Consider the following 16,715-nt stretch of genomic DNA (forward strand, 5'->3'; position numbering starts at 1 on the left):
TTTTAGTGACTAAACGACTCATTTAATTCAGTTCTTAAAAATTAAATTCAAAATTGTTTGGATTTGGAGAATTTTCATCAGAACAATTAAATCAGTACCTGATACAACAATGATTCCATTTCATTAACATAAATACCAAAATGGGTATATACTTGTTTTTGTTGTAGAAGATTGTTTTATTATTCCATTCTAAGTTTTTAAGCAACCAACTGTACCTGTGTCATTCATAACTCGTTTTATTACAGTCAACCGGTATTTTAAAAAGAGAAGAAAATAACATAATGACGCAAATACATTCCATACAAAGTTTAAAGACTGTTTTAATACTCAAACATACTTTAAACCCATTTTATCATGTTGTAATCACAAGAGTTGCATACAAAACATATTCTCTCACAAAACTTAATTATGACTTTATCACTTGCAAGTCAACAGATTAGAGATTGCGGTGACATTTTTTGTTTCAATAAGCATTAAGTACATATACAAAAGTTACGCACTAATTTATAAACATAACTAAACCGTTTCAAACGTTAACCAGGCTTTAACATAATAATTGTATACTTATACTGTCTGTTACACTGAATTCAATTTGACAAATAGTATAACTTCTTCACTGTCAATATAACTGCGGAATATTAGAATTAATATGATTCTAATTCATTCACATGGACTCCATCTGTTCGGTCAGTTCCAGGATGGGACTTTCGCTGAGCGGCAGCATACCGGCCGAAGGCGGTAAACTGTGACCTTGCCAGGTAGACTGAAAAAGAAATAAAAAAAATCATTATTTTATGCAGACATCCAACAAGAAAGAATAACAATATCTAATCTCTAGGAAAGAAAATGATATTATGTAATATTCAGTTGATACATAATAAATTTAATAATACAATTAAGCATTATGACTTATGTTATGTTACATAATATATTATTATATTACATAAACTTAGTGTGTACTAATTTTATAATTTATGACAACACAAAACGTTAAAGCTAGTATCTCAATTTTGTGGAAAGTCACAATCTATAAATACATAATGTTGTCAATTATGTTGTGATTATATTGAGATGCATGTCGCGTATTATCACGCTGTCAAATTTAGTCTATGGTTTTGTCAATTTGCAGAATATTTTGAACGAACAAAGATCGTCTGTAAATTTAATGATGGAGTAACCTAGTAACGAGTTTCTGTAAATTCAATAATATTTTGAACAGAACCCAACCTGCAGACCATAGATAATAGACAACATTCTTATAGAAAATACATAGTGCCAACGGCTAAAAACAAAATAACACGTGATTTTGACATGATTCGAAAATGCGTAGGCATGTAGAAAATGATAAAAAATGTTTATTGAGTCATGCAGGTGTCGATGCAGTGCGGTTCGCGTGAGTTGACCTCATTGTTGTTCTGGTGATTTTGGCAGATTTTGTTAACTGACAATGTTCGTTAAAAGGTTCAAAATGTGCTACAGAATGGGAGCATCAGTCCGATAACATTTTAAACACCAAGAAAAACATCATTACACACTTTTTTCCCGTAGAGGCAGCTTACTGTGACGTCACATGATAGTACGCGACGTGCATCTCAACATAATCACAACTTTAATCTCTTCATGTTTCAGCTTTTATTCAGAAATAAATTGAAACTATGTATAAAGAAATTCAAAGAAATGAATTAATTAATTACCTGTGTCAGTTATGAAGCAGATTTCCCAAATCCATCTGAATGTGATTAATACTCATACAAGGTATTTTATATACATACAAATTTGACATTGAAAATCGAATATAAATATTATTATCTAATTCTAATATGTATCATCCTGAGGTTGTTCTACGTTATGTATATTAATTACAGAATAGAATGAGTTCTATATTTTTAGAAGATGTTTCTCGTATTAATTGAACTGACGTTACCATGACAGACCTCCATTATAATGGTTTTGAAACCATTTTTTTAAAGTTAATTCTATTCTATCTGGAGTATTTATATTGACAGCTGTTTCAGGTTATAAATTTTCAGAGCTATAGCTCCGAAAATGAGTTTATTAAATTAAGGTAAAAACCATCAAATTTTTTTGTTTCGAGAAAAGTGAGGAAACCATTTTAACCACTATGTATTTGACAAAGGGTATATAATTAAAAATGATTTAAAATACAAATTGGTCTAAAATTATCGAAAAATGTTCAAATCGGGAGTTGACGTAATTTGAAACTATTGAAATGTCATAGGTTCTAAAAAAAATTAGGTTAAATAACAAATTTAATGACATTATTGTCATTGTAAAAATATGAAAGTATGTACGAAAATTATTGATGCTAGTGGTTCTTTTTATCGCATCGCTTTCGTTTCTATATAAGAAGGTTTTCTTCAACATCTCTGGATCTAACACATCGTAGAATGTAGCTAAAACAAAATTATTAACAAATGGAAGTAAGTTACTGACTTTGCAATTACTACTGTCAATTAAGAAAAAAAAAACTAAGAATATTATCTCATACTTAAAGGGTGAAAGATCTTTGAACTGTTTCTAAAGTACATAATGACGTATTTGGACCAACAGACCTACAAACTTATCTGTAGAATGGCTAAAAATGGAACTACAAACTACAATACGACGCCATTTCGAAATGTCATTCGAATGTCAGATTTTGTCTAGTTACTAGTATTGATTGGGTAGTTTTCGACAGTGGCTCCCCCATCCCATTCTTCGGATAAGTTTGTAGGTCTGTACCGTATTTTGACAGAATCAAAGTGTAACATAATTTTTGAATGAAAAGAAAATGTTTGAAAAAACAAAAAAAAATCAAACTAAAAACAACATTCTTCAAGCATTGTTTCGAGTGGGTATTATTTGTGAATTTAAAATGAAAGCCAAAAAAGCAAAACAAGGAATAAAAAATAAAAGCCAAAGTTTTTCATTAATAATATGATTTATTGGTGATTATAAATATTGAAACATTCAATCTTTTAATAAAGCATGAATGCATTATGGATAGGTACATAATCATTACTATGAATCGTTATCAGAATCATAAATGAAAAAGATGATTACAGCACTATTATAAAAATTGCACGCAAGCCATACTTTGCAGCAGAACGATACAGCGCAAGTGGCAAAATAGAATCATGATATAATTTTCGTGTCGCAATTCTATTTTACCTTATTTCTGCAAGCTCTACATATCAGCAACCAAAAATCACTTGCAAATAGGAACTAAATACAGTGGATTGCTAAATTTGTGTGAATCAAAAATACTTCAATACAAACTGTGTCGAACACGAAGAGATTTTAGATTTAAAATTTTGTTAATTTCACAACATAATAAATTGCAAGAACCGATGAAACTTTCAGTTTAAAATAAAATGATATAACTACTTTGAAACATATTGTATATTATGGAGGTATGAAACTCTCAACCGGTCAAGAATAAATTAAATAACCTTCTCCTCAGAGTGGAGACAGGAAGTACACTGGTAAGGCCTGAGGTAAATAAGTCAGAGATAAAACTGATGATCAATGGTAGTCATGGCACCGAATGGTCTGGAAATTGTCCATGACTTTGTGTATCTGAGTTCATATGCAATCGAAAATGGTAGATTGGTAATACCTGCCAAATCTACGTCAGACTAAATTTGGAAAAGCAAAACACAACCAGGCACATTAGAGGACGTCCAGTAAGAACATGTCTTCTCCGTATACCTATATGATCTAGAAGTGTGGACACTAAAAGCGAGAGAGAGAAAACGACTCGTAAGATATGATACTGGAAGAATATGTTCCAAATTTTATGAACGGCCAAGCGCACCGACACATTGTTGAAAATTTTGAGAAACCAGTCACCGACAAAGCCGAATAACGGAGAGAACAGGAAAGGTGCACCAACTAAATGAAAAACGCCGCCGGCTTCTCTCCATTAATATTCGCAGGGCTGTGGAACACGAGAAAGAATGGCAACGGCCATAGCCATATACGTTCCGCTTAGTAAAATTCGCGACCCTCTGGAGTGAGGAAAACAACTATTAAGAAAAAGTGACTTTTCATCCTGAATGAAGTTGCTTTTGCTTTAAACGGCTTACTGTGAGTTGATCTGACTGAGTGCATAATCGGTACTGATTATATGCGATGTAAAGGAGATGGGGCGGTGAAGAGTTACAGAATGTGGAATTTGTTATCTCATGGAAAGGAACGAAATGCATTCAATGCCTTCAAAATATGGTGCCGGCCGGCGCTGAATGTTTTGTATTTTGTCGGACAGAGCACAGGATGAACCGGTCAATCAGTCATAGACTACAGATAAAGGAACAGCTCTCGATTTTTTGGACATATTATTCGGAGCGGATCGGATAACCCGGAGGTTTTGGGTAGCTTGGCACGCTGGAGTGACTGAGTGAAGGAGCTCACTGGGGGCAGGCTTCACTCTGTCCCGAGAGAAGCATAAGACCGAGAGAGTCTTGGTCGCTCAGAAAATGACTGAATTACAGGGCGGTCACGATCCTCAGCCATGAGGGAATGACCGAGAAGAAGAAAAGAATAACAATATTATGACCCTTCATGTGGTGAAAGTTTTTTTATACCTCCATAACACCTAAATATTTTTACTTTTAATATAAGTAAAAGTAACTTAAAATGTTGGAAATTATTTTTATTTTGCCACTACGTACTAAATCTGTCAGAGGCGAAGGGTGGAAGTAGGCTGTTAAGATCCGCCATAAATAGTGTACACTAAACTTTGTCAGTCATACGTATTTGTTTTGAAATAAGACTACAATTTACAAATGGTGTTGGTTAGTTTTTAATCCTTTCAACGCGGACGGCACACCTGTTGTACACTAATTAATTGGCCATTCGATGTAATTAGCATGTTATTTAAATATGGTAATTAAATAGTAATTAAAAGCTCCGCAGTTAATAAATTAAGATTCAATTAAATCCTGCGAAACCAAGCCATAATAGATAATAGTCAAAAAATACTCGTCTATCTATAAAATATTAAAAAATATGCAATTAAATCATACATAACTTTGGATATGTTATGAATAGAATAATATTTTTAATCTATTAGAGTTTGGTTTAGGCAGGGCATAATGAATTTAAAAAGAATGAACCAACAATATGTGTAATATGTATTCTTAATCCAACGAAAATAAATAAGTATGAATGAAAAAGTGTGTACAATTTTGTCGTATTGCCCAAAGTATAACAAAACTATTATGGTTTAGTTTAGGCAGGGTTTAATTGATTTTTTAAAACTAACGAACACCATCTGTAAATTGTAGTCTAATAAAAACAAATACGTATGACTAACAAAGTTTAATGTGCACTATTTATGGCGGATCCAGTCTACCTCCATCCTTCGCTCCTTCGCTACTGAAATTTGTCATATGAAAAGGAAAAGTAGCCTGTTTTACTTGTACATTTTAAGAGTTGATACTGCTTTCTACTGTGCTTGCAAAAGTTTTGATTGCTAAATCAATCTCGAAATAAAAAATAATTAACTATTACAAATTTTATCGTTTTCAATAATCACAAATTTAATCGAACATCTACTAATTAATTAATATTTACGAATACTAAAGCATAATAAGTATAACAATAGAATACAATAATTATCGCTAAATTTAATAAATCATAAAGTAATTACAAACACTAAAGATACGTATATATTTTATATTATATTATATTATATTCGACTAAGGCTTATGTTAAAGATTTATCTAAAACAAACTTCTCATTAGGACATGCACTTTTTGGATACTCTTTTTGGAATCAGTGAACTTACAAAATCATGATAAATCTACCATTACGATATTTTCACAATTTTACAATAATATTAATAGGTAAATATAAAATATATATTTAATAAACAAATCAAGGATAGTTTGTGCCAAATTGGAAAGACTTCACACGCAAGCGGCAGGAACAAATTTCAATTACCTACATACTTTCAATCGACAATTACTGAAAACAAACCGGCTGCATTCAATTGATTCGGTGATATACCTGAAAGCACTGAGGGGTCTGAAAGAGGTTGCTGTTGGGCCAGGGGGGCGCGTTGCCCCACAGGGCCCCCGCAGCGTGACCGGGTTCCTTCAGAGACAGACTCGCAGTCCCTCCAGAAACTCCGGGGTGCGGAGCCTGAATGTGGCCCGGTTTTCCGGCCAGCTCGCTTATTTGGCAGGCGTTCTGCAGGGAGCTCGGTAAATTGGACCAGTTTTCGCTGTTCCCGGTCTTGTCTTTGCCCATCAGAGAGATGTCCATGGCGCCTTGGTAGGGAAACGCGGGAGACGATTCTTGATTTTCGTTGACAGCCGTCTTGGGCGAGCGATTGGGGCCTTCGACGATCGCCTGAAAGGCTAGGAGGTCTTCGTTTTCACTCTCCGACAGCGGAACGGGCAGCGGCGGTAATATTTGCTGCTGTTGAGCGATCTTGTAACTCTGCTGCCGTAACATCTGTCTCCGGCTAAGCCCCATCTGCAAAGAGTGAAGGTTGGCAGCGGCGGCAGGGTCCACGCCACCGTTGGCGTTGGCCTGCCCCATCGCCACCTGCTTTTGAAGAATCTGCCTCTTCTGCTGGAGCAGCCGGTGCTGCATCAGCTGCTGCTGGAGGGGAGGTTTGATATTCTGAAGAGATGAATTATTCGGAGCGTTCAAGACCTGATCGGCCGACTCCGACGATTGATGGCCTTGAGCTGACATTTTTGGACTGGCGGGTAAAGGTGGCGACGTGTTAGTGTAATTGAAATTCTCCGGTAGACTTATCCGCTTCGGCAGCCCGCTCTTGGATTCCATAAAGTGCGGACTGTAGGAGGCCGAGAACTGATTGTGCTGGATCTGGCGCTGGGTCATCTCGTCGGCGGGGACGCTCGCCTGATATTGAGTCTTCAGCTTCTGCGCTTCCTTTTGAACTAAATGAAGTTCCAGAACCCCCTTGGCTTTGCAGCCCTCGTTCAAACGCTGACTGTTGAAAGCCACCGTATTTTTCTGGGCTTCGGTGGCCTGAGATATAACCTGCTGCGCGACCAATCCGTCGCTCGCCCGTCTTCCCTCTCTAAAGTCCACCGGACTCCTCGTCCCACTCCTGGGACAGTTCTTGTTACCGGTCTGATACGATAGAGGATTGTGTCTGCTCAGGAAGCCACTGCAAGGCGATTTATTATTGCTGGTGGAGACGTATACGCACGGATGCATAGGACTAGTGTTGATCATAGAGTTGTTTTCGTACGACAGTTTGTCGTCCGTCGACGTACAGCTGGGGAGGCTGCTCGTGAGGTCGCTGGAACAATCCGACAACTGGTAGTCCAGACTTTCGAAAGCGGAAAAATTGCTCTGAGACGAATCGCAGCTCAAGTTTTGACTCAGACTCTTGGTGTTGTAAAAGTTGACGACGCCGCTGCTGGAACTCGAGCTGGCGTATGATCCGATCCGATGCGGCGCACTCGGAATGCTGGACAGGTCATCCATGTCAGTCTCGCAGCCCTCGTCCGTCGACGAAGAGTACTGCTGCTGGAACTCCACGGTCTTACCCGTCGAGTTAGAACCGAGCGGCATGTAATTCTGAGAGTTAATATATCTATTTTGAAATTTACTATCGTTTCTGTACACGCCGGTGTTATTAAAAATATCATTATTCGCAGTCAAGTTGCTGAGCGCGTCAGTATTCGGAAGAGGAGGCAGGACAGTGTTTTGAATATACGAATAAGTTTGAATGTGATTCATGTAGTCTTTAAAAGGAGGAGTGCTGCTCTGAAGTCTGGAGATGTCCTGCTGTTGAGCGTGAGAGACGAGTCGGTTCGGGTCGTAATTGTTCATTTTATTATTCTCCGCGTTGGGTAACGGCAGAGGAGACTGCTGAAGGGTGCTCATGAGTTTCGCGGCCTCCGAACTCATGGTGAAGGTCGTGGAAGTGTTCAACATTTTGAGCGGTTCCGAAGCGAAACTAGTGGCAGAGGTAGAGTTTTGCAGAGGAATAGAAGCGCTGTTGACGCCAGCCGTATCGATATTGGATAATTTCGCCGTGTCGATGGTGCACTTGGAATCGAAACTCGAAGAAGTGAGTAATCGGCTTCCGTCGGAGTTCGCGTATCTCGGATCGGGCCCTACGGTGGTAGAATGCTGAAGCAGCCTTCTGCAGTCTTCGCTGGATTGCTTCATTATCTTCTGATGCTGTTCCAGCGTGCTGGTAAGGATTCTGTGCGAGGAAGCGATGCTCTCCATGTTAGATTTTCCCAGCAGCCTCATGCCGGGGTCCAGCATGTCGATGTTTCGCATGGATTGGAGCCTGCCGGCGTCGTCTCCGGACGGGATTCCAGCGGAGCCGAGGAGGTCGAAGTTTCCGACGAGGAAGCTCCGGTGGGCGTCTCCCAGTTCGAGGTTTCTCTGCAGCAGTCTCTGCTCGGTCATGTTGACGTTGGCCAGCGAAAGCAGGCGCTGCGTTTCCGACGATGAAGGGTCCGAAGGTGCGCGAGGAGGCGAAGGGGGCGCCCGCGACAGGTGGGTCTCGGGAGATCTGGATAATCTGGAAATATTAAAGAAAACACTGAAACCGTTGACGTCAACCAGCAACCGGAATGACAAGAGAATAAAATGATGACTACAATTATGTTATATGAATGTTCAGAATGAGCTGAATATCGTGTACTTTGTAAACTCTAAAGGGATGAGTATTATAGTAATAATAGACGAAGATTATCGTCGAAGCGCTTAGAGACCAAATGACCACGACTCCGGTGGCTGGACGGAGTAGAAAGGACCTAGTGACTCTGGGCATTCCAGGGCAAGTTGAAGATGGCGATGGACACTGTGGACAGCAATGTTGGGGGTGGTCGAAGCCCACACCACAATGACAAAAATTTGTCTTCCATCAGTAATCACCAATAGCTGTGGGTTAAAATTGATTATGTATTTATTACAAGTTCCCATATTATGTACTGTTTTAAAAATATTAAATTACATTCGTCCGATGAATATGAGAAAAATGAACAGGAATAGTATCAACAAATACTAATTTATATATTCTGTGGGAGATATATTTTAGTACATGAAAAGAGGTATTAAGGATAGAACCTTATTTCCCTCCCTCTATAAAAAATAATATCAACATTTATTATTGTTGACATAAAAATACCTATGCGCGTGTTCACTGGACCTTCTCGTCGGCTGGTCGTGATGCTGGCCAGAGCCGGAGACTTGCTGTCCGGGCTGCAGCTGAGGAACGCCCCCCTTCCTCGCGATGGCCTGCTCGGCGACGGATGAGGGCCTCCGCCGCGCCTGCGCACCGCCCCCGGCGCCGCTGTCCGCCGCCCTGTGCTTCAGCCGCTCGAGGAGGAGCAGGTAGATCGCGGCGTGGTGGTCGTAGCTGTTGGCCCGGAGACTCTGGAATACGAATATGAATACAATTGAAAATTAAACCATTAATTAATAACATCTTGAAATTAATATTAAATCACAAAGTACTGTCACTTAAATAATAACGTGTCAGTAAGGAATATGAACGAACCGATCGAGAATTAATTTGTAAAAAAAAATCCCGATCTTCTCCACCAGTCGCTCGGGGAAACAGCAAGGGCCTGAGTATTACGTAACCTGTGTTATAAAACATGGTAGTAATATAATAAATTGTAAAGTCACACGGCCATTATTTCGGATAGTAGGAGAAAAAGGCTTTACTCCGAAGTCTCCATTTTGTATTTTAGTTTAATGAATGAACTGTGTACTATCGAATACTTAAACCCAGCGGTCGAAATGAAAAAGTTTACGAACCGGAGCGCTCGACAAGTTTCTCAAATTTACATAGTTATCAAATTAAATGTATATTTTATATAAAAAAAAAGTGTGTTGGATATTCTATTACAATATTATGGTACCTACATCTACATAGCTCAGACGGTCAAAATATGTTTTCCGCGAGATGGAGCGATAATAATTTTACTATATTTTACTAGTAAAAACTATTATATCGGTGTTTTCTAACGAAGCGACCGCATCGTCTGCTTCATGGAAAATTGCCACTGCTTTCAAAAGTTGTAATGATCGTATTCGTTCCTTCATTTACCGCCCATGAGCAACGCGTGGCCTCATTACCACCATCGGTGGAAAGTAACAGTGAAGTAGGTATAAATTAAATCTAGTGTATGACAGTAGTTGTGGGGAATCTGAATGGTTATTAATTATTTTAAAGATAGATACAAAGTACAAAGATTGTATTTTGAAATGTTCCATTTGGGAAGAATAATTGGGTGAGTTGATATTGAGGTGATTGCTGAAAGATAGATAATTAAATTTAACAAACGTTTTTGCACTCGTTCCAATCTGTTGACATGAATAGTATAGTGTGGGTTCCATGCTGAACTGCAGTATTCGAGTTGCGATCGTACCAGAGTGTTATAAAGAAGAATTTTGGTAGAAGGTTTTTTGAGATCCTTCGATAGCCTCAAAAGAAAATCTAGCATTAAATTGGCTTTGGAAATAATCGAATCAAAGTGGTAGTAAACGTCAAAGTGTAATTAATAATCACCCCGAGATTGTGGATTTGCGACACCTCGGTTGAGTACAGTATTTACACAAACCGAATAATGGAAATTTGTTACTTTTCTTCAGTTGATTACCTCATAACCGCAAAATGCATCGCTCAATGATACTGAAAAGCGATACCCGGATACCAAATATGATATATATATATAGGTATACATATTTAAATATATTAATATCATCGTTATTGTGAAAATGGTTATTTACATAATTAATATTAATAATTACTAGCAGAGCCAGCTGGCGGTCGCCAGTCTGTCTCGCTAGGTCTTGCAGACGGCTTGGCGATGTTGGATAGTAATATAATTGTGAAGTATGCATAGACGGCGCTATAGTTTTTCCTTCGGGATGAATTTTCATTCACCTCAGACAGTTTGACATTTCGCTGATTTGTCAGTTTAACGATTTGCAAGTCGTCACTGCCAATATAAATTTGGGGTCATATTATGCGTAGTCTATTCTGGAGTTTGGTTTTCACAATATCGTCTGACACCACCTCAGGCTGCTTGGCCTAGCAGAACAGCTAGCAATCGCCGATTGCTACCACTGACATTTTAATTTTAATACAATATATGTGTAGGTATGTGCATTTAAATATGAAAAATAATTATACACCTCAATCATTCGAATATACAGCTATATATGTTAATAATATAAAAAACGATCCAATATAACGTGAATATTAATCTCTTTCGGGTCCCATTCAGATAATAGAAAAATGTTAGCAGCGTAAAAAAAATTTAAACATTTTGTTTCATTGTCTATTAAAAATAAACGATTTTGCAGCCATAGAATAATATTTGAAAATCAAATTTTTAATTAAAAATTAACCTTGCACAATACAGTTTCGCGGTGAGGGATATTCATATCGAAACAAATGTTGATAAATAATAAAGCAATACATATTATATCTGAGAGGACTAGACCAATTCTGATAAGAATAGGAATTTATAAGACCTAAAGATGTGGAATCAGCTTAAAGAGGCCTTCATCCAGCAGTAGATTGATACAGGTTGATGACGATAGTGACGATATAAATGGTTAGGTATATAAAATCACAAATTTAAAAAAATATAGCAGTTTATATGACCAAGAAGAGTAGAATTAGGTTGAGATAACCTTCATCCAGCAGTGGATTGATCTTGGTTGATGATGATAATGACGATATTATAAATGGGTAAATATAATATCAGCAATTTTTATAAATATAGCAATTCATATGACCGACAGAAATATAAACAACTTAGAGAGGCCTTTATCCACCAGTGGATTGATTCAGGCTCATGATGATAATGGCATTATAAATAGATATAATATAATATCACAAATTTTGATCAATACAGCAATTCAAATGACAGAAAGGAGTATAATCAGGCTATGGGAGGCCTTTATCCAGCAGTGGATTGGTTCTGGTCGATGATGATAAGGATGATAGAAATAGGTATAATATCACAAATTCGTTAAACCGATAGTAGTAGAATCACGTTACGGAACCCTTCATCCAGCAGTGGATTGATCCTGGTTGATGATGATGATGATGAGGACGATATAAATATGTAGATAAATAACATTAGCATTTTTAATAAATATAGAAATTCATTTAAGACTGTCAAGAATACAATCAACGTAGAGAGGCCTTCATCCAGCAGTGGATTAATTGAGGCTCTTGATAATAATGGCATTATATATAGATAGGTAAATAATATTATAATATTACCAATTTTGATAAATATAACAATTCATGTTTAAGTAAGGAGTAGAATAAGGTTGAGGAGGCCTTCATCCAGCAGTGGATAGATCCAGATTGATGGTGATAAGGATGATGAAAATAGTATATATTAGGTATACAATATCACAAATTTTTATAACTATAACAATTCGTATATCTAACAGGAGTAGCATCAGGTTGCGGAGCCCGTAGTGGATTGGTATAAATATGTAGATATTATAATAATTATATCACCTGTTATTATGAAATATTAAAAATAAAGAAATATTTCATTCCTTCAGTAGATTCAAATTTGCCATATTAATATGACTAGGTATATTGTAATCATGTAATCTATGGAAATTAGTAGCCTTTAGGTAATTATTTAATAAAAAAATAGTGTGTGAACAGCCACAAAGTATTTAAAAAAAATCAAATTTGGAATACAATTACGTTATCTATGGAATTAAACCAGTGACAGCGCTGGCAGACTATGCGAGGATTTCGAATCGTTCCAAAATTATAGTTTTTTCACCGCAAAAAAATTAAGTGCGCCAATATTATGTACATGGTGACATTTGAACAAAAATAATTAGTTCTATCTGTCAATAAAGGATTAGAAGGTATGAAGCGACGAACTTGTAATTTTGTTAGGCGTCAACAGTAAATATGGCGATCGTATACGGTATGTAAGAAAATATCGGATATAAACGTCACGTACCTGTGAAATCATGGAAAATTTCTCAAATGTATTCAATTCAATCGGTAGCGCACATTTCGAAGTGAAGATGTAAAAATATCAATAAAATATCGCTTAAATGAGATGTTGGTGCGTTTTCCAAAATCTCTTAGGATAATAATATATAGAAGATGATACACATTGTATACTAGCTTTGGTTGTAAGCCTCTTATTGAAGTGTTGAAAGAAGTGGAAGAGTTTCTGATATAAACATACACTACTTATATAAATCATAAAATCTCAAGGACAAGTTGGGTGCCGCTGGTTTAAAAGATAAATATGGAGCAAATTCAATTTACGATTCAGGAAGTAGAGACAAAATTCAACAACGATAATTATAGGATGTGAGCGAGGAGGGAATTTTATAATAGGGCCTCAAGCGATAATTTGTTTCAATTTTATCCCTACAATGGAGATAATATATGGCGATATTACAATAAGGCCTAAAATATAATTTACAGAATACGGATACATAAGCTATATTATATAGTTAGGTACTTAAATTACAAAGTTTCATAAAATTGATGTATAATTACTATAACACTGTATTTGCCAGTGGTGTCTTTCAAAATGTGTAGAAAGAAAACAATTAATATGGTGCCTAAATATATGATGAAAACAGGGTAACTAAGGCTAATGATTAAATCAGCTGTAAGCCATTTTGCATTACAAAATGCACTTCTAGAAAATAACATACTCGTACGTTAAGGCCTTGTCCAGGCGCGTGTCTAGCTGCGAGTAAATGTGGACATCTCAATTAGGTCACCTGTTCCTCGACCGCGCGCGACAGTTGTCACGGCACGAGTGCTTGTAGAGGGCTCAATGACGTCACATGTACATAGAGAACGCGCAAGTCAATACGCGCCATTTGGACAAGGTATAAGGTTGGCAATTTGCTAAGTCTCAAGTAACCATATTTATTTAAATGAAAATGCACGTAACATGGCAAATAACGGTATGCACCTCTATGTAAGTAATCAAACCAAAACCTCAACTGCAAGTCGCCATTTTGATTTCATTTACAAAGAGTTTAAACTTAAACACCTACGAATTGGTCATTAATATACCGGCATCCAATCGCCGCATCCAAATATCTATACGTTTCGAAGGTTACGTGAGACTGTCGCTAGGTAGATGTGTGCGGTCTTCATATGCGACACCGGATCGACGTTCTTGGAAGATTTTAGATGTGAGAGCCGGCTAACATTATATATAAAAGTTGCTGGTCGCGAAATAAACATATTCAACGACCACACTCAATGTCTTCCAGCACTTAGGCTGGGTTGAATATTACGAGTTAGTATAAGTAAGTATTATAGATACACAATTTTCCTTTCGACTATTAACTACTTAATATAATTTTGAACTCAAGGATTAGCGTGAGGGAGATGATGTTAGTAACATAATCTTATAAACTCCCGAATGGTTAAACTTGTGAAAATACTCGTAATATGAAAGTGGAATAATGTTCAATCAAGATGTTCGCAAAACCACAGTCGCTAAGTAGTTTTGCAAGTTATATGTGAAAACATAAATCTCTTCGGACAACTAAAGGCAATCGGAAAATTAATATCAAACACATAATAAACAGCCCCAGATTTTCATTGGCCTCCAACTATAAAATGTTGGGATTACAAATAAATAATTTACTGCAAAAGTTTATGAAAACAACTCACAGCAAAACCCAATAATATTCTCGAAGTAAACGTAAAGACTTGTTAGTTACCATCAATAAAAGCGGCCAATATTTAAAATATTATAAAAGTGAATCTTCTTTGCTATAAAGCGTCAATTACATTGAGCTTCTTTACAAGCTGTTTGTTGGCGTATTTATAATCTGCCTGTAAAGTCGCCCAGTGTAATCATCGAACAAGCTAACATGTTCGATGATTACACTGGGCGACTTTACAGGCAGATTATAAATTCGTCAACAAACAGCTCGTAAAGAAGCTCAATGTAATATAAGCTTAAGATAGGATGGCCAACGATTAAGAATTTTAATATAACATAAAACGTACTTAACTATAATATATTATATAGGTATGTATCGATTCACAATTTAACACCGAAACAATTGTTTTATGTTCATATTAAAATATGATATAAAAAAATCCTAATGGTAATTGATCCAAATATCTTTTGAATACGGCGTGAAAGGTTGTTTCGGAATTTGTGGTTGACTCACATGTTTCTTTAAATTACGTAATTTTATAGTCTCGTGTAGTTAATTTCTCACCTCTTTCGTCTTGGCAGGATCGATCCCAAGACTGTGCATAAGCCTCAGGACCTGTTCGTTCGGATCCAGAGCTCTGGCGGGACTCCTGGGCGGCTCCGCGGTGACGATTCCACTCGGAGCGGCCGCCGACGCGCCAGCCCCCGCCATCCATCTGTGCCGTCGTATTTGCTCGATCGTGAACCTCTTCACAGGGTCCAGCACCAGCATCTTCCTGATTAGGGATTCGCAGTCTGGAATGAAATAAAATAAAAACAGAGCTTAGTCGAGAGGTTCGTTGAGTTGGTTTCAATCGATTATTAGTTTATTAACAAATATTGATATTTTATTGAAACCAATGAAATATTTCATTATGTTCTTCCAAATTTCCATGACGCCTTTTAGCTTAACATCGCCAGTCTCACGAGCTACACACAGTAGTTATATGGGTATAAAGCAATACAAAGATAATGTAAGATTTAATGCGAACCGTCTTGTTCTCACGGAAGCAATGTTGCATACGACTTGAATGAAATCAACTAAAACTCGTTTCGCAGAGCAAGAAAAGTGACACCGTTCAAGATACAATGAACACATTCATCATTCATTATTAATATTATCAACTGCCGTGAGAAAATGTCGACCGCTATACTGAGTATTTAATTGAATTATGTAGACCTGTCAACTTTTTAATACCGTATATCACGCGGACAAAGTTGCGGGGTATCGCTAGTATGATAATATTGATAATAAATAATAGACATTTATTTGTCTGCACCGTTTTTTTAAATGTTTAGTAATGTAGAAACCTCGCAATGAAATTGACAAATAAAAGCTTAACGAATTCATAACTGCATAAATAACGATGTCGTAGAAGCCAAAACCTTTACGGCGGAATTCAAAAATAATCATCTAAAACGTAAATTTTCAAAAACTGAATATCTGAATAATAATTGTATCGCAACAATGTAAAATAATGTATATTTAAAACAAGAGGAGTTGACGCTGAGTTAGACAGTAAATACTCTTCCCAAAATATGTTAAAACCATAGAGGTATTAAATAAAAAGACGGGCAAGCAATCGGCTTTCTCACACAACTGAATGAAGCAGGCCAATAAAAGCCGATAACTTACGAGAAATAGCGACGCGATAAAAAAAATGCAGGGCATCACGAAGGATTTACTTTGGTCATTATAACGTACCCATATAATATAATGTTAACGTGGAAAATTTGCCACAAATTGATTACCAGCCTGCCTCACCATACTTTCCGGCTTCACCATACTTTCCTTATAACCTGCCGCCCCTATGTTAAAACCTATATTTTTCGTAATTTTCCTCATAATGAGTACCTATTATAATAACAAGCTATCTTTAAACTGATACATACTAGTAAGCTGACATGTATATAATATAATACTGTTTCTCTAATATTGCGTTTATTTGTAATATTTTCTTTGTTTACAAATACTGTTTTAATACCCTTTCTTAGTTTTTTTCATGTTATGGTGTGAGT

At 36.8% G+C, this 16,715-nt stretch overlaps 1 protein-coding gene across 1 annotated transcript in view; it reads right to left on the bottom strand.

Moving 5' to 3' along the window:
• Positions 1-543: 543 nt before the first annotated feature.
• Positions 544-16,715, bottom strand: part of LOC147070989 (uncharacterized) — a 366,245-nt gene continuing 350,073 nt past the window's right edge. Inside the window, exons 7-10 of the mRNA XM_085949033.1 lie at positions 15,223-15,452; positions 9,137-9,384; positions 6,013-8,527; positions 544-763 (exon numbers count right to left, since the gene is read on the bottom strand). Coding sequence (XP_085805159.1) covers positions 665-763; positions 6,013-8,527; positions 9,137-9,384; positions 15,223-15,452 — 3,092 coding nt within the window. The 3' untranslated portion in view covers positions 544-664. The remainder of the gene's footprint in view (positions 764-6,012; positions 8,528-9,136; positions 9,385-15,222; positions 15,453-16,715) is intronic.

This window comes from Rhyacophila brunnea, unplaced genomic scaffold (assembly GCF_057557595.1).
Source record: "Rhyacophila brunnea isolate RB1 unplaced genomic scaffold, BYU_Rbru_1.0 scaffold_21, whole genome shotgun sequence".
Classification (NCBI taxonomy): domain Eukaryota; kingdom Metazoa; phylum Arthropoda; class Insecta; order Trichoptera; family Rhyacophilidae; genus Rhyacophila; species Rhyacophila brunnea.